This window comes from Corvus hawaiiensis, chromosome 1 (genome assembly GCF_020740725.1).
Source record: "Corvus hawaiiensis isolate bCorHaw1 chromosome 1, bCorHaw1.pri.cur, whole genome shotgun sequence".
Lineage (NCBI taxonomy): Eukaryota > Metazoa > Chordata > Aves > Passeriformes > Corvidae > Corvus > Corvus hawaiiensis.
Genome location: NC_063213.1, coordinates 89,980,879 through 90,002,091, shown reverse-complemented (window position 1 = coordinate 90,002,091; position 21,213 = coordinate 89,980,879). Strand labels below are relative to the sequence as shown.

Here is a 21,213-nt window from a genome sequence, read left to right as displayed (position 1 = left end):
CATAATAAGCAGCTAGGTTGACAGGCTTAACAATAAAATGCTGTTAAGACATCAGTTTGGAAGAAGAGACTTTGTATTAGGTTTCTGACAGCTGGATTCATGTTTACAGCTTTCAGAAACCAAACAGCTTTATAAAAAGCATTATAATTTCTGTAGCACAAAGAAATATTGCTTCCACTGCTCATCTATGCCGACAAAGAATGATTTTCAATACTTTCTCTTGAGTCCTTAAAAAATTTTTTTCTGTCCTTTCAAGAAAGCAATAGATTTTGAATAAACATTATGCTAGACAGAGCTACTAGAAAACCAGTAAAAAAAGTTTTCTAAAGCAGAGCTGAATTTCTTAAAGCCACAAGTTTATTGAAATTTTTAAATTGCACTCCTGATCCCAAAATGATTCATAATGTGACACTAAGTCACTGAAAATCTTAGCAGCAAAATGTTTGGTGGCTGAGTTACAATGATGGTTGTGGTGTGATTATGTCCCACATTTATCTGATTCCTTAATTGCTGGAGCATTTGTGCAGGACTGAGGAAACCTCTGCCTGAGGGAGATTAACCCCAAAGATGTAAGGGCACTACTTTGCAGTGGAGCTTCTTCAGTTCCTACTGCTGGTCCTGTTCTCCTCCATGTAACCTAGCTGTAAACCAGGTTCTTCTGTGTAAACTAGCCCCCTAGGAGAGGGACAAACCTGTTGATGGGGTCAGAGGGTCTTCTCTCTGCTGATAGTGGGTTTGGTATCAATATCCAAAGTGCAACAACTCTAATAGGAAGGGATGAACTTCCTCCTAAGGGACTTGTCTCAAAATGCTCTCAAATCCATCACCTCAGGTACTTGCCTGGGCTGGAATAAGCCCAGAACAGAGTTCACTTTCTGCCAGGCTTCCAGAGGTTCCAGTTTAATTGCCCATACAGTTTATTGTGTGTACAAGCTGGAATAGTCTCTCCCCACCATGGCTGATGATCTGGTAAATAATGATCTGGGAAGTGGCAATGAGGGTTTTGTTCCCTCCATCACAAGGGGAAAACAAACCCAAAACTATCACAGCTTGGGTGATTTCCCCAAGCACTGAGTATCCCCATGATATTTTTCCTTTAGTTTGTTGCTAAGATATAGAAGAAACTCAGCTTTCTTTTCTTATGGGTACCCTCAAATGGAATATATAAATTAGCATTGAATGGAAGTGGAAGGTCTTACATAACATTTACAATATTTTTACATGTCTGCAAAATCCTTTGATTTGGATTTGATGGATTTGAAGAAATCTGTTTCATCCTTTTTTAAGAGGATTAGACTGACACATTAAATTTAATTTGATCTGGATCTATGGCCTCAAATTACTGTGGGTCAGTTACTGAACTCTGAAAAATCCCTCTGTCATGGGACCATTCCAGTTCCCTTCTATTCATGTAGCAGGGTGCAAATGTCACAGTCTGAGAAGTCCATGACTGATTTGGAGATACTCTTGTCTCTTTAGTCAGTATTTTCTGGGGGCCGGGGGGGGGGGGGGGGCTGGGGGGGTCAGTGTTGCATTCACACCAGCATTTACACATGGATTGTGGAATACTGCATCTCAGTTGAAGAGTATATCAACACCTGCCCAGATTGGGCATTTCCTAGGTGATAAAGCAATTTCCATGTAAGTTATTTTGCAATACTAGTATTTTCAACTCTACAGACACATGGCATATGAGAGACAGGACTCTATAATTTAGCAGAGAGCAGTAGTGGGTGAGATTTTCTGTGAATTGTGCATACAGTGTGAATATATGTAGGGGATCACATTTTTCAGTTAGGTTCTCAAAGACTGATTGAAAAGTTGGCATCATTATTTCAGTTAGACTACATAAATATTTACTCTACTCCAATTGAAAGGACAGCTCAACTGCAGTATGTTTGTCTGTGTAGATTTTGTATGATTTCTGCTCAAAAGCTTTCTGGAGGAACCATAAATGTCAGTGTTCCTTTCTTTCTCCTCCAGAACCAATCTCTTCCTTACACTATTGCCCTGCTCATTGTACATAGTAGCTCATCACAGTGAATCTCAGCTGTAGGAGATGAAAATTCAAAAAGATCATGCTTTTAAATCTGAGCAGAATAGGCATTTTGGGTGCTGCAGTTTTCTGAGGTGCTTACAGGAATTTTTTTTTTAATAAACAGTTGTATTTTCCTAAGTGCATGGACATTGTACTAAACTTTGGCTCCTTCTTTTAACAGGCTGTGAAAGAAGAGACCTCTTTTGTAAATCCCAGTAAGACCTCCAGTCTGCAGGACCCTAATGTAAGGTCTGTTGCTTCTTGTCTGTAGGGAAAACATAAAATTAATGTATGATGTAATGAGGCATTTCCCAAACATTATCTCAACCTGTTGTTACAGTTCAATCTGCTCATCGCCAGGCTGCTGTGTAAAGTTCACCATGCAATGACCTGAGGACAAGGTGGCTGTCAGAATGGTGCTTATTTTATACACACACAGATACAGTTTAAGAACTGATGGAAGCTCAACTTTAAAGATCAGACTGAGTGTATATATTTGAATATGGATAAGAAATCAGATCTAGTGACAATCTTAGAAAAGCTTATATAAAAATAAATCAGTTTTCATAACTTTTATATAAGAAACATGATAGATGTCCAAACTGGAATATCCCTATGTTTGCATTTTTGTGATTTGTGCAAGGTCTGTTGCAGAAGAAGAGGCATTTAGTATACAGCCTTCAGAAAAATGGCTCATTTGCTGCTTTTGTAGTGACTGCTTTTGATTGTACTTTTCTTCTGTTGATAGAGGAAAATACTCTATTGGAGTGGCCATTTTGAAGAGGCATATTAATTGTAAACATTATTTGAGTGGCACAGTATGCTGTCTCCCAGCAGGTGATTAGAGAGGAGGTTAGAGCAGGAGCACTTGGAAATCACCTGCCTCTGTGTGTGTGGTAGTGCCATCACTTTGGACATCTTCAGTGTCAAAATCTGATGGGAGAGTTTGAGGGAAAAATATTATGGATTTACAGCATGCCTGATAATCAGCTAATTATGTCAGTGTATCTACTTTTTATATGTGTTCATGTATGTGTAATATACATATGGACCGGAGCACGAGTCATCTCATGATACTGTTTTATAACTTTCAGGTGGTGACTCTTGCAACAGAAAGTAGACATTTAATCACCTTATAGAAAAATCTAGTTGAGGGGGGTAATGAGTTATATTTGACAAATTAAATCATCCTGAACTCCAAAAGAAACACTTACAGTGGTGAAAATTTGTCAACCTTTATTTCAAATGTATATCTTTCCCATAGAGTGATAAATCTGCACTAGCCTTCAGAAACCACTTCATTCAGAAATTCCTTTCTGATCAGATTGGGCTAGCAGAGTTGCTGTGTTTGCTTAATGAAAGCAGCTACCTAGAGAAGAATGGTGGGGATGGTTGGTGGTGCTGAGGCAGGAGGAGACATGAGAGATGAAGCTATTGCCTGCACTGCTTGCAGTGCAGCTGTGATTCCCAGTTTCCCATGTCTCTCATCTCAGGATACCCTGCAGAGCTGAAATTTCTCACCTGATAGGCCATGGTTTTCTCATTTGTTTGTCCAAGAGGCTGTAAAGTCTGTTTGATACTTAGAATCGCTCATTTTTCTCCTGTGACATTGCTCTTCTTAGACTTCCACAAAACTTCCTTAAGAAAATTCTTTTCTTTCTTAATAAAATTCATCACATACACGGCAGAATGACCTATTTCTTTGTTAAATAGAAATAGGTTTCATACACTGTCTCTGCCACAACACCCTTTGTTGGCTTGCTGTCACTTCCAGAAGCAGTTCAGGAGGACCTAACTTGTATATTCCTATGGGACTGGGAATGTGGCTACAGACTTGTTTTCCTTAATCACTTCTGCTGAACTTCTGCATAACATCTGTCAAAAAGCCTTTTTGCTCCACATTTTGGAATAGGTTTTCTCCTGCTGCATCTTGTTGAACTGTAAATGAATGGTGTGCTTTGTGACGTAAAGCACTATTCAGCATGAAGTAAGGTTGGTAACCTGGGTGCAAAGCAAATTTCACTGTTTTCTTTCACACACATCCAAGCTTATAAAATTGTAAAAGTCACTTTGGAGTTCTTGGTATGCAGGATTCTGGTGTATATTTTTCTAATATTTATTTTTACTGTGTTATGTCAAGCATCATTTCCTCTACAGTCAGTTATGCCAAATAAAATGGTATTCTTTTATTGCTGTGTCCTGGAGGTGCACAGATACAAGTAATCAATGCTTGGGGAATTGGGATGTAATTTTAGCCAGTTTTAAGGCATAGACCAATTTTAACAGCCTGCATTCAGAACTCAGATAAAAACGCAAAATTAATCCAATGTCTAACCATTCTCTTTCTCCTTCAAGCAGCTACCCTTTCTGCAGGGATATATGCACCTTTGCAGCCAGCCAGCATGTGACCTATTTGCCAATAACATCCTCTATAACCTCTATCTTGTGGAATTTGATGGACATAAATGAGCCTTGCTCTGCTAGGAATTGCATCTGAGTAGAGCCAAGGGTTAGTTCATACCGGGAGACAAATTATCTGGGAGTTTTTCTCTTTTCTCTTCTCTTCTCTTCTCTTCTCTTCTCTTCTCTTCTCTTCTCTTCTCTTCTCTTCTCTTCTCTTCTCTTCTCTTCTCTTCTCTTCTCTTCTCTTCTCTTCTCTTCTCTTCTCTTTTCTCTTCTCTTCTCTTTTCTCTTCTCTTCAGCAGAGACAGGCAAAGCTATCCCTTGTAAAAAGCCCCTCCACATGGAATATATTTTTTTCCTGAAAGTGCCCATGCAGACATTTCTGTAAACAACATGTCTATGAATCTTTGATGACTGTTAGTTTGCTGAAATATCTTGCCAGTTGAAACCAGTAGCTGTCACAGCTTTTTAACAATACTCCACTCTTGTCATGCGAGGGATTTATAGCTGGGACAATGACTTTGTGTATTTTTCACACTGATGACTTTACAAAACTTTAAAAAATGCTCTGTTTTTTCCAAACCCAAGACACAGGGACATTTGTTCAGGCCGGCTAGTAAGCAAACATATGCAGTTTTGAGCAGTAACTGAAGCATGAATTGTTCATACTAATAAGGAACTAGAGGATGACAGAGGAGGGTAGTAGCACTTCTTTGATTAAAAAACTCTGCTCTCTTTGCTACCATTTTGTCTGCTCTTCCATTGCCATTCTGAATATTACACTTCTAATGAATTAACTGCTTGGATATAGCCTGTAATCTCCCTCAGCAATTATTTTAGCATCTGCCACGACAGACTCAATTTGGCTAACAATTGCTACAGCTCTTTGTAGAATTAGCTCTGGTTCAACTAGTAATTACTCATATTTTTGTGTGGTATAGCCACTTTTGCTACAAATAAGTCTCCAGTCATTTTCTTGGGCATGGCCTCAGGATACTGCTGTGCTTATGCAAAGTTGTCAGTTTAGTTGTCTTGTTTTAAAGGCAGTTTATCCACCTGTTCTCCATGTCTTCTGGCAAACTCCAAACACTTCTTTATGTAAGTAATTTTAAATATTGGAGGGGAAAATCAGAGCTGAAGCTTAATTAACACTATTTTGTCAGCTTTCAGGAGTGGAGACCTTGCTAAATTTGCTGTCATTCGGTGCACAGGCTGGAAGTGCAAAGTTGTCTCCTGATCTTCCCGATAATAGCTAACCTGTACACAACAGATTAAGGTGCAGGAGGATGTGGGATCACAGCAGACTACAGTCCTCTCTCAATCCCTGATTTTGGAGAGCAATGCTGCATACTTCTATAAGTTTTCCTCCTCGGGATAGGATTTTTTTTTCTCCCAGACTGTTTCAAGCGCTAGTTCCAACATTAAATGAGGAAAAAGCTGGTGGTGACTCAGTAACACAGTATGTGCTGCAGTGCTCTAGCTTACATCCTCTTTAATCCTCAGTTAAGACTGATAGAGTGCACTAAGAATTGGGACATATTCGTACGTTCCCCTTGCTGACCCTGCTGCTTTGCTGATAACCCGTAACAGAGCAGCAGATCTGGACAGGGGCTACAGGGAAGTTGGACCCATCCAGGCTGCACGTGACAGAGCTCTCAGCTGAACAAAGTCAACTGAGAGCAGCTAACAGGAGAGGAATTTCTCTAGCAGGTTAAATAGGGGAGCCACAAGTTACCTTGATAAAACACAGGAATCCTACAAAGAAGAGTCAGACGTTTCTTTATTACAGCTCTGTTGTAACAGATTTGAAATCACGCACATATTCTTCAACACCAAAGTAATATGTACTATATAACTATGCACTAGTAACTATATAGCTGGGCTGTATGCATTTTGGACAAGGCAGAACAGAACATTGTGTTTTGGAAGAAGAAATACCTGGAAAAAGAAGTGCTATATAACTATGCACTAGTAACTATATAGCTGGGCTGTATGCATTTTGGACAAGGCAGAACAGAACATTGTGTTTTGGAAGAAGAAATACCTGGAAAAAGAAGTGCTATTTATGTATTCACTGTTTTTTTTTTTTTTTTCTTTTTATACTGTCTGTGTTGAATGAAGAAGAGATACTGTTAGTTTGCAGTTACCACTTCACATGGTGAGGCATGCTTTGTTAAGGCATGTAGTAAAAATGTGTTTGTGTCAACACTGGTTCAGTTTGGAGTTCGTAATGGCAGTCATTTGCAAGGATTTTTAATGGTACTTCTTTTGGGATGTAGAGCCCAAGTGTGCAAGGGAAGGGGTGATCATGGTGATCATGTCAGTCCTTTTAAAGAACAAGACAAATTCATCTTACAATAGAGCTAGAAAAGCCTTTCTAACAGATCAGTTCTTTCTTTAGTGTTGTAAAAGAAGAACCTGTCATGGTGGCAAATGATCCAGAAGGGATGATGAGGAAGCAGCAGAGGTGTTTTCCTATCTGTTAGAGAATTCCTTACACCCAGGTATCTGTTTCTGTGTCCAGATGGAAGTGTTGAGGGAGAATTTGCTGATTAGATATCTAATTTAATTCAGGTTTGAGATTACTGAATGTTCTTAAGTATAGATTTTGTAAGGCTCTCATCCCCTGCCTCCACCAACTAGGATTTTTTGTATTTGATTCTTTTAGCCCTGAGAGATCAGGGTTCCAGCTGTCTGCCAGAAACATTTGTATAATGAAGGAAGTATAGTGTTGTGCAAAACAGAAAAATGAAAAATGTTGTCAGCAGCTTTCCTATCACCTCTGGTCACACTTTCCTCTTGATCAGGGGCCTATCCCACCTACTGGTTTGGACACGGAGGTTTCTCTCCTGCAGAATAACAAGGGAATGTGAATCACAAAGTCACCTTTTCACCTTTTTATAAACCTCCCCCATTTCTCAGTAAAGGGATGGATACTAGAAAGATAAACTCTTGAACTTTCTTTCCAGAAATTTATTGCATAATTGACAGCGTGCCTAATTTATTAAATACAATGAATATATGGCTAACCACAGAACACCATCCAGAGAATTTGTTTTCTTATTCAAAGCTTTGCCAGACAGAAGCACCATCTGTACAATTTCCCCAGCACCTATACATGTGAAAGCTATGCTCCTGAAAACTCTTTGAAGTATGTTTTCTTTCTGGCTATGACCACGTGGATAAGCCTATGGCATGGATACCTGTATGCATGTACTTGCAGGTTCACACATACAGATTCGGACTATATTTAAGAGAAAGGTCTACACTTTTCTTATTTTGTTTGTTTCTTCAAACATGTCTGGATGAAAGTCCAGGTATAACTCTTCAGGAATTCCAGCGTTAAGAATTACACCAAAATAGTCTGGATGTTGGGAATTGCTACTACTTTGGACAAGGCAAAATACTGGCTGTCCTTGGGCATAGCCTGTTTGCTTAACTAAACTTTAATCTTGGGATAAGTCCAACAGTAGAAATGTTGGTAAAAATGCCCAAACTTAAACAAGTTGGGTAAGCAACTGAAGTAAAATTTGTAAGACAGGAATTATCTAGCAACAGGATTTGCTGCTAATATACACTTTTCTCCATGTTCATGTGCTGCTGGGGAAAGCTTAGATATGATATGTTTGGTACATGTAAACACTAATACCTTCTTCATCTGCTACACATTAATCTTCATTTTATGAGGGCTCAAAGCAGTACTGTCACCAACACTAGATCAAGTCAGCCATTTGTCTAGCTGAATTTTGAACACCTCCGAATGGAGGATGGAGATTACACAGCCTCTCACTCAAAATAGTGATCAAAAGTGTAAACACAAGTTCAGTTGTCAGTTAAGAGCCCTCTTCAGCTGAAGCCTTCAAGTTGGCTGGTCAGTTATTACTGTTCTTGTTGCTGTTGCCACTTGCTGTCATGCACCATGTGGTACATTTATGCACTGCAGTATTTATTTCTCTTAAAATATGCTTTTAGATTACTGCCAGCTTTGGCAGGCTTTATATCCCACATGGTTCGGGATTTGTCTGTGGATTTCTTTCTGTTTAGACCAACTGCTGCATCACCCTTTGTTGATCCTTGTTATCCAAATTATCCCATCTTTCATAGGATTGCAAATAGCAATATTCTTCTTATGTGGGAGTAGGTATAAGCACCAGCTGGTGCTTTGTGCATTCATTTATTCTAATTTTCTTTGTAAATCTTCCCGTCCAAAACCAAATTACGCCATTACATTGAGACTAATTACATTAGGAGCTGCTCAACACGTAACGTAAAATTAAATGTTATTTCCTAGAGCTTGATGATGCTGCACACCAGAAAAGAAGGGTGGAAAACATTAAATTATATCAAGTTTTATGGGGTGCAGATGAATCAGGAGAAGTAATCTCAGGCACTCTTCTGAATGCCCAATGCAGAGTAAGCTTTGCTTGTACAGATTGTCAGAATGTGTTTAACCTGCTGTGGCTTGTGCCTCTGAGGTACACTGGGCTTTGAGTCTGGCTGCCTTTCTATGTATGGGAAAATGTCTGACACCCTTTCTGACCTAAGTGATACTTCTAAAATATAACTTGCATGTATCATCAAGGAAGGAGTGTCTCTCAAAGTAATGTCTGCAGTCTTGTGCTTTTCCCTCTCTGTTCTCACCTGCACAAACTATATTAACACTTAAATTGTCATATTTTGCTACCTGAGCTAACATCCTGCTGACATATCTGCTGCAGTCTGAACCTGAACCATTTTTTTCAGAAAACTCTGTCTCTCTGCAGGTGCTCTTGAAATATAAGCAAGGTACAAAGTGTATCAATGTTTGCCTAATCTGCACACAATTAGGATCTTGAACTAGCACCTCAGTATCTGTTTTTATACATATGCTTTCCAGTGAATGTCAGGGTAGCTTTCGTGCTACCTGGTATGTCACCTGGATGATTACGGGCAGCTTGTTTCCTCAAGTCAAAGACTTCAGTTCCCTAGAAAACTAGATACAGACAAAAGAACTTTCAGGCAGTTCAGAATAGAAGCTGATCAAGAATTATGTGCTTAGTCTTATCTCACATGAGCTTCAGTGAATTCAAGCAGGCTGTGTTTCCTTAAACTCAGAATGGAGTTAACTCTGTGAGGCAGAGTCTGAAACATTGCATTTAATTTTCTCCTTCTAAATGTGTTGTGAAATATTCTAGGTAAACTAAAATCATTATCTGTGTTGGCTTCTTCCTAACAAATTTGAATCGCTTTTTAAAAGCTCCTTTTTCGTCTTTTTTTATTCAATCTTTACCTTAAAAAAAATTAATAATAAAGAATCATTCTCCAACTGAAAAATTTCAACCAATGTTTCCAAAGATGAACCAAATATCTAAATACACATCACCCTGGCCTCACTCCATGGACAGGTTAATGGATCTACTGCTCTAGCTTTTTGCAGGAACCTCACCCAGTAATTTCTGCATCAAAGTCATAGCTTCAAGCTGAACTCTTGAATAGCCTTTGCATGCCAGTCTGCATTAAAGATTGCAGATAGGACACCTAGGTATGTTCTTTGACTTCATTCTGAGTATTAAAGACCCCTTTGACCCGTTGCCTGAAGCCAAGTGCTGATGAATTGTTTGTAATTGTATTCTTAACCTTGGAACTACTGAGTACTGGAGCAGTACTCTGACCTTTCAGATGAGATTCAGCTGAGGTACATTTCTTTGGCACTGTGCCATGTCCCCTAAACTGTGCCTAGGTTCCTTGGAAACCACCAAATTCACCATGGCTGTTCTGGTTGATGTGAGAAGGGGTAGGATTTGTAGCTCCGTTTGACCTCAGATACCAGGTGTTGACTTCCTACAGTAGCCCGAGCTGTGGGAGAAGAACAATTTCTGTATCATCAATATCTATCTGTTGGACCACAGGAGCACCGTATTTTTGTCTAGACTGCACATACATTTGCATTATAAGGGCAAGGGAAGGGGGAGGAGTTTTTTCCTTTACGAGAAACAGAACTCAAGTGATAAGGTAAGCACACAATCTGTAGCAAGGAACTTTGTTACACATCTTCAATCTATAGGGAGGAGGGTAAGGGAAGTAAAAAGAAGAAAAAAAAAAATCTTTATTCAGAAAATTTGATACTGGCAGTAGCTTTAAAAAGTCCAAGTAGTGTTTTGAAGAGCTAACCTGTCTTCTGAGAAAAGCTGCCTTATCAAAGTGAAAAAGAACATATTGTTTCTTAACTTCAGATGACCTTTGGAAAAAAAAAATGTGTGAAATCCTTAGAGCACAGACTTAGGAAAGATCGGAGTGTTTGTGTGTGTTTGCTTCGCTTGTTAGGCTATGTCTTCAGTATACTGGAGAATGCATCTATCAAATATTTTTCCTTTTGTTTCCTTTCTTCTTTGCTTATCCTTCCCAAGTTTTCACTATCATATTCCCACTCAAAGGGAGTTCTGAAGCAAAAATCAGCCTCTGGGGCTTTTTTTTCCTTTTCCGTGAGTCAGCACCTGGAAGCAGGTCAATGTTCATGCAGATGGCTGTATCCTCGTAAATCATGGGGCTTTTAGCCTCTATCTCTTGGCATCAGTCTGGGAGGACACAGGGAGAGAGATTGTTCCAAATGACAAAATAGGCACAAACAGAAGCAAAGAGGATAAAGCCTGTTAAAGAAAAATGCAGGAATTGTGTTCACCCAGCAGACTTTGGTGGTTTTAAAATCCTGAACTGGATCCTCCAGGGTAAGAGAATTTATTTAATGTCATTCAGTTTATTAGGTGGACAATCATTTACTTCCACATGGTTCACTTGCCACATTTCAAACAAGTGTGGAGGTCTACCCAGAGCCGCCTGAGCAGGGGACAAGACATGTCTGTCTGTGGAAGCCGCTGTACACAAAGGGGTGGTGCAGGAGCAGTGCAGCCTCAGCCTTGCAAACTGAGCCAGGGTGGGGTGGGACACCCTGAGTCCCTCAGCATGAGCACATGCATTCTGTCCCCAAGGAAGAGTCAAGCTAAACCAGTGAACATCTGTGGTCACTTGAAATGATCAACAGCGTAATTTTGTTTTTTGTGAGCAGTTTTGGTTTCAGTCGCCTTCTTGGCTGCTGCTCTGAGAACAAAACAAATTCCTTGGGTTTGGGGGGGATCTCTCTCTAGGTCATGTTTGTGTTGCTGTGCAGGCTTGTGAAACAGGCTGAAGCTAGTTCAGGAGAGTGTGCTGGCTGTGGCTCAGGAGTGTGCCAGGGCTGTCAGTGCACAGGCAGTTTCTGATGACCTGCCACTGCCTGCTGACATTCGTGGTTGTTATTGTCATTCTCACCAGGAAGTGACAGATTTTTATGTAAGGTGCCAGGTCATTAAGTAACTCTGTCTTGGTTCACTACCTTCATTTGTATGCAGTAGTGGTTGGGTACTGTTACAGGAAAAAGGTATCTTATGAATTAATGACATTGAAAAAGAGCCTTCTAAAGGAACTGTAATACGCTGTACGTTTTCTTTTTCGCTTTAATTCTGAGTCCCACTGATCCTTTAACACTTTGAGGTTTTCTCAAGGTATACAGTTTGTACAGGACTACAGCAGTTTATATAGCTGTGTAATTTATATAGGACTACAAACTCAAAATGGTGATATCGGCACATAATCATTCTATTTAAATAATTGCAATAATTACAGGGCTTCTCTTCAAAAATCATATCTTTCCATATAAGAATTCTGGCTGTAGAAATCAAAGGATAATAACAGAAGTTATTCTGCTTCATTTTCTGGAATATCAATGAGATTTTTTTTTAAGACTTCCTGTGATATTAAAAGCCTGCCATTTTTAAAACACAGATCAGACTCTGTGGTTGATCAAGCTGAGCACTTCTTGTATCTAGTCCCTGACAAGAGAGTAGCAACAGTTTTGAGCAAGTTCAGACTGAGGAAGAGTGTTTGGAGATGAAACAGGAGCTGTCATGGAATTTTCAGTCTGGTGTGGAAAGAGGTAACCTAGCAAGGTTTTAATGAGGGCAAAAATCCAGCTCTGCAGTTGGTAGAACAAGTCTAACATTTCATTTTGTGCTAATGGTCTCTTTGGGTAGAGGCATTGCCACGGATCCTTTTCATTCAGAGGTAACTTAAATTTACATCCTACCTAACCCACAGCTTCTCAAAATGTGCAATAAATGGTGCTTGTGTCTCCCCCAGAGGCCTGATAAGTATCAGAGGAAAGATAGTCGCTGCCTCCAGCCTCTAACAAAAATTATGGCAAAATTTTATCATAATGGGAAAGAAGATTTTGTTTTTAAAATGGTATTTATTTTGCAACATAAGTAAGTGGAATACTTTACTGGTGTGATACAAAACAGAAGTAAAGTTCATCTGAGCAATTACAATGACCAAAAAGGAGTAGGTGTGTCTAATGTTTAATTGACTTTTTTTTCCCACTTGAAAATCTGCAGCATTCAAAGGAAAATAATGTTTTTCACCTTTTTGTTGGTTTAGAGAGTAAGTGTTGTTTGTATCTCAAATATTTTATTTACAGTTGAGTGAAATTTTTCTTATTAAACATTTCTTTCAGCACTAAGTCAGACTTAGAATTTTAAAATTTTTCATATGTATAAGTGAGTTTCATAATTTGCTTTGAAGTCATTGTAAACTGCTTTAGTTACAAAATTGCACTACATTTTTTCAAACAAAAATTTGATCATGGCAATTGAAATAACTGCTTCAAAAGCCCCAAATCGTCCCCTTTTTTTTTCTTTAAATTACAAACCATGATATTCCAAAGGTGATATATAGGCTTTGTGAAATGAAGCATAGTAAAAGAGCTGAAATTATAAGATCTTCCTTTGTGTGAAAGTATCTGACTTACTTTCATCACAGATTATAATGTTGTCTTAAGAAATTTGAAGTACCCATGAACTGGAAATAGATTTGTTACCAGCTTTCCTGTTCTACACTCTGCTGTTTCTTGAACCCCTTCACAGCATTAGTGCATCTCTTGCTATCACTTTGAGGAAATATTATTCAACTCAAGCAGTTTATACCACTATTTTTGTTTCTGCTTTCACTGTGTTGATGAAAAGGTTTAAAATTTGTAAGGTACCCTCTTACAAAATTATTGGAAAGTTGTGAGGACCACTCATACAGAGCAAGAATGTCAGCTAATATACTTGGACTGAAAATAATGACATAATAATTACATTCATTCACACCCCTTCAGAATCTGACTATCAGTTGTTTAATGTGTCTTAACATATTTATCCTGCTTATGTCAGACTTCAGTTGGAAATCAGTTTGGGTAAATTGAACTAGTAATTTTTTTCAGTAGTCAAAAGCTACCTTTGCTTCAGCAAAAGAAGAGCTACAGTTGTCTTCCAATCTGAAGTCTTACTTGATGAAAATGACCTCGGGAGTTTCCATAATGGTGCTGATTCACAGATGTCCAGGTCAGATTGACTGAATTCAAGACTAAACCAGATGATTTGGGCTTTTGCTTTTTCTTTGCTTATCTTCCCCTTATTTGCCAGCCTAATAGCCTAAGAAACTCAGCAAAAGGTCTTCATATCTGGCTGGATTGTTCTGCATTAATGTCATTGAGAAATCCGTGATATAAATGACTGACCTTGAAGTCTGAACTGGGGAAAAGGAAAGATATGAATCTTACTGCTATCTTTACTAACTTCTTGAAATCTTTACTAACTTATTGAAATTAATGGGGACAAACAGCAGGAAAATAATTGACAAAAGTTGTTTTATGAGAAGTGGTATTAGTAGTTGGGTTTATGATTTATTTATGCCCTTTGTACTTTAATACTTTCCATTGTTCCATCTTATGCTCTGTGACCTCTCCAAAGACTAAAAACATTTAGGAAAACTGAATATATAACCTGAAGGCTGTGCCATCTCAGTAGGTTCTGTTGTAGCTGGACAGCAGGTTCAAAGTTATCAAAGTGAGTTAATGAAGCCTAAAACACACAGGGGCATCAGAGGGATCTGCAATTGTGAAGATTAAACATGCGTGTCTTATTAAGGCTTTAGAAAGCTAATACGACGCAAGTAGACTTGAAAAACTTTTGCCATTTGTGGCATGTATCTCAGTGCATGAGCAATCCCACCAGCAAGGAGTAGGGATGCTCAAGCTGCTAGTTTAGAATCTGACTTCAGATTAGATGGCAGAATACCACTTCACAAATTGTTAATCAAGACTTTCCAATTACTCTTTTAATGTTTGGCATATTTATTATGTTTATAGTACACATATAGTGTATTTAATCATAACCTGTTGCTTCAAATAAAAGCAGTATTTAAGATGTTTCATGTGTCTTCATGCCCCTCGAGCTCTTGGTTGAAATTGTTTCCTCCCAAGGTCACGAGGATCCTGTATTTAGTATTTACAATTCCTGTATTGAGGCCTGAGTTAATTCTACTGATAAATGGTTAAGGAGAAGATTCTTTCATGTGGACCTCCTTACTGCCATATCTGTCCTCTGCTGGAGCTCTTCATTTCACATTAATGAGCATCTGAAAGATATCTGTATTTTGCTTTTTTCTAGCAAGTAGGAAAAGATTTGATCATTTTTCTTGGATCAAATCCATTAGTTCATTTCCCTTGAGCTGCTCTTTCAAATGCGGAAGGATAATGTTTAATTTCAGGTAAAAACTATCTTAAGCAGAACCGGTTTCACAATTCATGAAATAGTTTTGGTTAAACATATGTTTTGTAAAAATATTTCTGACGTGACTGAAATGCTGGTCTGTTATTAAAATGTGGTATTTTGGAAGCAGTGACATTTCCACATGGTCTTTCACATAGGCTCTGTGTTTGTAACCAGTGGCTGCTTCTATAAATGGTATGCCCAGCACAGGAGGGTGAGTTCACACATCCTTTTCTGTACACACACACTGGCCTGTGAACTATAAATGGAACAAAAAGATGAACTTCAATGGGCACTTGCCACTTTGCAAGATAAATAAGCGTTGATGAGTTAGAACTTTGTTGATATGCCTGAAGTAGTTTAAATAGAGCCTGTATGACGTATGTTTTTCTTGATATTTTTAGAAGTCCAGCTCCAGTGAGACCTGAAACTACACCAACAACTGTCCCTACAGAAAAGCAGGAGGTTAAAGCTCCTCGTGTGAGGAAGTTAACGAGGCAGTACAGTTTGTGAGTAACATACAGCACTATCTTTGTGGTTTTGCCTACTACAGCTGAAAATGAAAGGGGATGCTAATTATTGCTCTAGCTATGCCTTCTGAAAGGCATGAGTGCAATTACATGATAATGATCTTATACTGATACCATTCCTTTCATCACTGAGAATCTTCAAGCTTTTAATACAAAATGAATTTGCCTTTCCTGCACAGTTGCTAACCCTTTGAATTGCAGGCCACCAATTGCAGGCCATCCACCTTTTCCCGAGCTTATGGGTTAGGAATTAAAAACCTCTTTACCACGTGAAATGTCAAAGACCTGGTGTGAGCTGGAGCAAGCTGCCTCTGTCAGCTTCATTACAATCCCATTTGCAAAATGAGGAAAACAGTCTTTAGTTGTTGGGGCATCAAGCTGTGCAGTGAGCCATTCCCTCTCAGAAAGCACACCCGCCCTCTCTGTGATTTGTCACATGAAGAAATTGCTGAGCTGGCTACAGCTACAGCCAGAAAAGCTAATTCTCTTAGTCCAGGCAAGAGTGATCTGTGTCTACAGGGCTTTGGCATCCCATTTACACATAATTCATTCCACTTGAAAGTCTCTAGAGATCTGAGGTACTGAGCAGAAGTGAAAGTCCGTGTTGATTTGTCCTCCCTTGAAAAGACAGACTAGGCCACCAGAAACTTGGGGGAAAAGGGATAATGCCAGCATAAACTTACTAGTAGAAGAATACCAAATCCATAATGAAGAAAAATATGTATGCTTTCTGTGTGGAATGGCAACTTTTAGCCCCTCCAGGAGTTCAACATTCTAACGTCAGCAAATATATATCAACTTTCTTTTCTGTCTCTTCAAAAGGATTCTAATAAATATCAATATGTAGTTATTTTCTATTTCACTGTTAATAACATTGTCTTTTTAACAATCTGCATTACCAAAACTGAAAAGTTATTCACGAGAAGAAATAAAAGAATGAGTCAAATTGAAGCTAGGAGGAAAATGAGCTATTAGCCAAATTAGTATTTGATCAAGAGGCCAAGACTGGCATGTGGAAACACACGATCACTTTTTGATTGATCAAGTTTTGATGAACAGTTTTGAACATGTCTTGCTCCCATGTGGATTTTCAGTTGTCCAGTATTAGGTGTGAGGAACAGCAGACAAACACATCTAACCATAGGTGTCACCTATGCTGGGGCCATGTGTAGGGCCAAAGACTACCTAGTTAAAAATTCAGGCTGCAATTTTTTTTTGTTTGTTTTGTAAACCCAAATTCTATTCAATTTAAATTATCTTGTATCTGGAATGCAAATATGGGAAATGTGAAGAAATAGTGAAGGATTATTGTGGAAGTAAAACAGTGAAGGCCAATTCTCAGTCTTACAGCTAGTGTGCTGATCGCTTGATGGCTGATAAATTGACCCTAACCCCTATTTTTCCACTTCCTTGTATACACCAGAGCAGCTTTACCCAGCAAGGATGGGGAGGGTGCCAGTGTATTCCTGCTGAGAGTGGGGATCAAGGACTGGGAAATTGTCAGCTACATGTTTCTGAAAGAGAGATTAACTAGGTCAACAGCCCAGATCTGGGCTAGTTACATTAATAAAATGTCTATTCAACAGGTCCAAAAGATTTCACATTTTCTTTCCAGCATAAAACCTGTGTACTGTGCATGCTGTGGTGCTGGATTCTATCCTTACCCAGAAGAAATAAAAAATGAAGTTTGAAAAAGAAAATATTAATCACCAAAACTTTATATCATAATTAAAAAACATTACTAGGCAACCTACCATAAGGTTGTGTAACCTGTATGTCATGTAGTTTTGAAGATTTTTGTGTTGCCCAGGCATGCTGCCTTCAAGTGGCACTAAATCAAGTACAGTTCTGTTCTGGAAGTATCTGTCAAGCTGGCATGGCAGGCTTCTGTGCACTGTACCTAATTGGTAGTAAAAATTGGTGCTGTTTTATGAGCAGAAGTAATTTTTCTCATTATTTTTCACTGTGCATTAAACTGTCAATCTGTAGTCTTTCCTTTTCACACATCATTCCCAGTAATAAGGCTTCCGTAGGCCAAATTACGACTCTGTTTACCTCCATCCAATTGCAATTAACAGCTGGAAACATCCTGATTCAGGGCTGACTGATCCCAGTGATACGTAGTCAATGGGGTTCTACAAAAGTAAAGGAAGGTATAACATTCTTTACTGGCTTTCATTTAGTAGTGACTGCAGGTGAGATGGAAAGGGTTCAGCTTGATGGCCTAAAGCCCAGGGGAAGCATGCAACCTCATCTCATATAAAATGTTTTCTCTGTAAATGGAATAAATGGGACAGGAAAAAGATACCCTCACAAGAATGTTTCTAAAGACATCCTTTTTGGAGTCAATCAAATTCCTTGAAAACAGTTTGAAAATAGCAGCACAGACTAACTCCATAATGGGCATCAAATCTGCTGTTGTCTGAAGCCATTAAAGCAGTCAGATCCATGGATGGATGTGACCACATCTGTTCTTATCAATGCTGCCAGCCTCCATAGAAAAGAATAAACATTAAAGTGGAGTAATATATAGTCAGTTCATTTATGCATATATACATAATCCATAGAAATGCTACTTGCAACTAATAACCATAAGATTGCCATTTGAATCTGAGAGGCACCTAGGCAATCCATTTTAAAGGAATTTTTAAAGCTTAAAAAAAATCTAATTTACTTGAAAAGGTAGCTGCATTACAGAAGGATGAGTAAATGGAGCTTCACTTCAAAGCTCTACATCAGACATACAGGTTACCAGTGCCTCCTCTGACACAAGTGCAGTCAAAAGTCCAGTGGCATTTTCTAGTGAGAAAATCTGTCTCTTTTTATCAACGGCAGTGATGAAGATGACCTTCCTCCAGCACTGGCAGCAGCAGCAGCAGCATCAACACCAGTGTCTTCAGCATCTCCTGTGTCGCAGAAAACGTGTACGCCACAAACATCGGAAGGACAAACACAGGTTTCGCCCGGTGGCAAGGTAACACACAAAGAGAGGAACTTATGTCACTTGGGAGATGATTCAGGAAGGGTAGGAGGGAGCTGTGAGTAACAGGTTTCCCTAGATGGAGTAATTCTACATTTAAGAGTAGTTTTTAATGCAGAGTTGTAGTGATATGTTGAATTTGTTGTGTAAGGAAGTATTTAGAGCCTGCTCTAAGACCCAACTAAAATCCGTAAGTTTTTCATCAGCATTAGGGGGAAGTGGATCAGGATTAATCATCTTGATTTTAAAGGTGCATAATTTTGTTGTCTATCTTTAGGTAGCCATACCTAAAAAACCATGGTGTGAAATTTTAAATCCATTTGGCAATCTGTGCTTTAAGAAGTTAAAAAACACCAACAAAAATAACCAACAAAAGTACAGAAATTAAATGGCCCTTTTTTCCAATGCTGGGTTTCTTTTTTGCCTTTAGAGTTCCACAGATGCTGGAAGCACATTTGCTTTGGAGCCAGGTGACCTCCTGATGGATTTCACAGAGGCCACACCAATGGTAAATAGTTTAAGTTTGTAACTAGGAAAATGTAAAAGTTTTCAATAATTTGTCTGCAGCTAAAACATAAGGGATACTATGCAGTGTGTTAGTGCACAGAAATAAAGTAAGTTTCCTTGATATTCAGTGATCCTGAGCCTCCCTCAAACTCAGCTCAGAACCTCTGAAAATCAGCGCACATCAACAAGTGTTATGGCTGATCTTCTGAATGTGTTTATTATTGGATAAATTCTTATTTCTCCCTCCTATCTTTACACATTGCTGCACTGGTTTCACAAGTTTCTTTGTCCCTTTAACACAGATTCCTAATGTGATTATAGGTTTGCTTTCGGGAGTTGTCTGAAAAGTCATTTCTTTTCCCCATAATTTTGTTCAGACCTGACCTAATAGCCAATCCAAAGATGTGTATCTGCACTTCCGTGTTTCTTTAGCAAGGTGCTCTTCCTCACTTCAGACAGAATTGTCTATAATGTGTTGATTATTAACTTCTTTTTTTGGATGTAGACGATTTCTACTTTTGCTTAAAAGCCAGGGAGAGATGCCGGTCCCACTGAAGTCAAAAAGCCTCTTGACTTCAGTGATCTCAATGTTTCCATCTCAGATTCTCAGCAGATTTCTTCCATAATTATAATACGATCCTTAACAACCTCCAAGTCATCCTGCATTGCAAATAACTCTAATGCCAGATAGCTCCTCTGCTGTCCAAAGGCATTTTTGCTGTCTTCTAGAAACCACAGATAAAACATATAAAAACTTGGCAAGGACAGCCCTACACTTCAGGCATAAATGTTTTTGTAGTAAGGTGATTCTGTCCTGGGCCTTGCTTTCACTACATGGTTAGGTCCTAGTTTACAGTATGGGAAAGGTGCTGTGGGGTTGTGCCTTTTGCTTCAGAGACAGTGTTGTAGTTGTTGTAAGTAACTGCCTGTGTCCTGTTACCACTGGATGAGAGCTGTGGGGCTTGACAAGACACAGGCAGACTGAAACCAAAACTACCGGAAAGGAAGTTGTAGCGAGGTAGGTATCGGTCTCTTCCCAAGTCAGAAGTGACAAGGACAAGAAGAAACGACCTCAAATTACTCCTTAAATTGCACATTAGTAATGATTTGTTCACTGAAAGGGTTGTAAAGCATTGGCACAGGCTGCCCGGGGAAGTGGTTGAGTCGACAGCCCTGGAGGTATTTAAAAGGCTTGTGGATGTTGCACTGAGGGACATGGTTTAAGGGGGGACTTGGCAGTGCTGGGTTAGGGTTGGGCTTGGTGATCTGAAGGGCTTTTTCCAATATAAGTGATTCCATGATTCTGTCTAGGTTAGATTATCCTTCTCTATATTAGTAATACATTTGTGGCTAAATTGTAGTTATCTGTTGGAGTTTACAAATAGATTTCTTATTCTAAAAGACATACCATATCTTACTGCGTTAATCAGAATTTAAAAAAATGAGTCATGGAGACTTCAGCAACTGACTGCTCTAGATAACACAGGTTTGGTTCGGTTTTTCTTTTTTCCATTTAACAGAAGTTACAGCATTACACACTTTTTCCTTTTCCAGCTGAAGATACAGGCTTTTTGCCCTAAGTATTTTACCAAATCATGCTTTCCTCTTCCCCTACCCCACCACCCACTGACATAATTTATCACACTGTATGTTCATAAACTAACCTTCCACTGACTTTCTTGGTTTTAATATTTTGGAGAGCAGAAACTGCCCAGCATCAATCAACCCATTTTGTTTTGTTTAACATCTATAAAGGTCAGCTTGTTCTCTACAGAGCAGGTATTGTTTACAGACCTTTCTCTGCAGTTTCACTGACTACAGGCTGCTCTCAGTTGAGGTTTGAATGAAAAGTTTACTCTTCAGGGAGAGAGGCTCCAAGCAAAGGCAAGCTAAGGACAAATGAGTAGCTTTGAGACAGTCTGATTATTTAATAGTTCTGTTGTGATAGAATGTGCTGTCTGTTATTTGAGGGTCAAAGTCATGTGCAGCTTAGCATTGTGTTACTGTCAAGTCTGTGGTCATGTGCTGGTTTTGTATGCTGTGACCTGGCCCTTGGGAATTTGTTTATTAATTGCACCCATTTGTTTCACATTCAGTGACAGGTACAGTATCTGAAGTCGTCATTCATGTTGTCTTATTTGGGCTATTTGC

At 39.0% G+C, this 21,213-nt stretch overlaps 1 protein-coding gene across 5 annotated transcripts in view; it reads left to right on the top strand.

Annotated features, from left to right (window-relative positions):
- The window catches only part of EPB41L4B (erythrocyte membrane protein band 4.1 like 4B), a 170,019-nt gene that overhangs the window by 121,412 nt on the left and 27,394 nt on the right, over positions 1–21,213 (top strand). For all 5 annotated transcript variants that reach the window (XM_048313122.1, XM_048313113.1, XM_048313127.1 and 2 more), the window contains exons 19-22: positions 2,220–2,287; positions 15,450–15,554; positions 18,411–18,549; positions 18,986–19,063. In XM_048313122.1, coding sequence (XP_048169079.1) covers positions 2,220–2,287; positions 15,450–15,554; positions 18,411–18,549; positions 18,986–19,063 — 390 coding nt within the window. The remainder of the gene's footprint in view (positions 1–2,219; positions 2,288–15,449; positions 15,555–18,410; positions 18,550–18,985; positions 19,064–21,213) is intronic.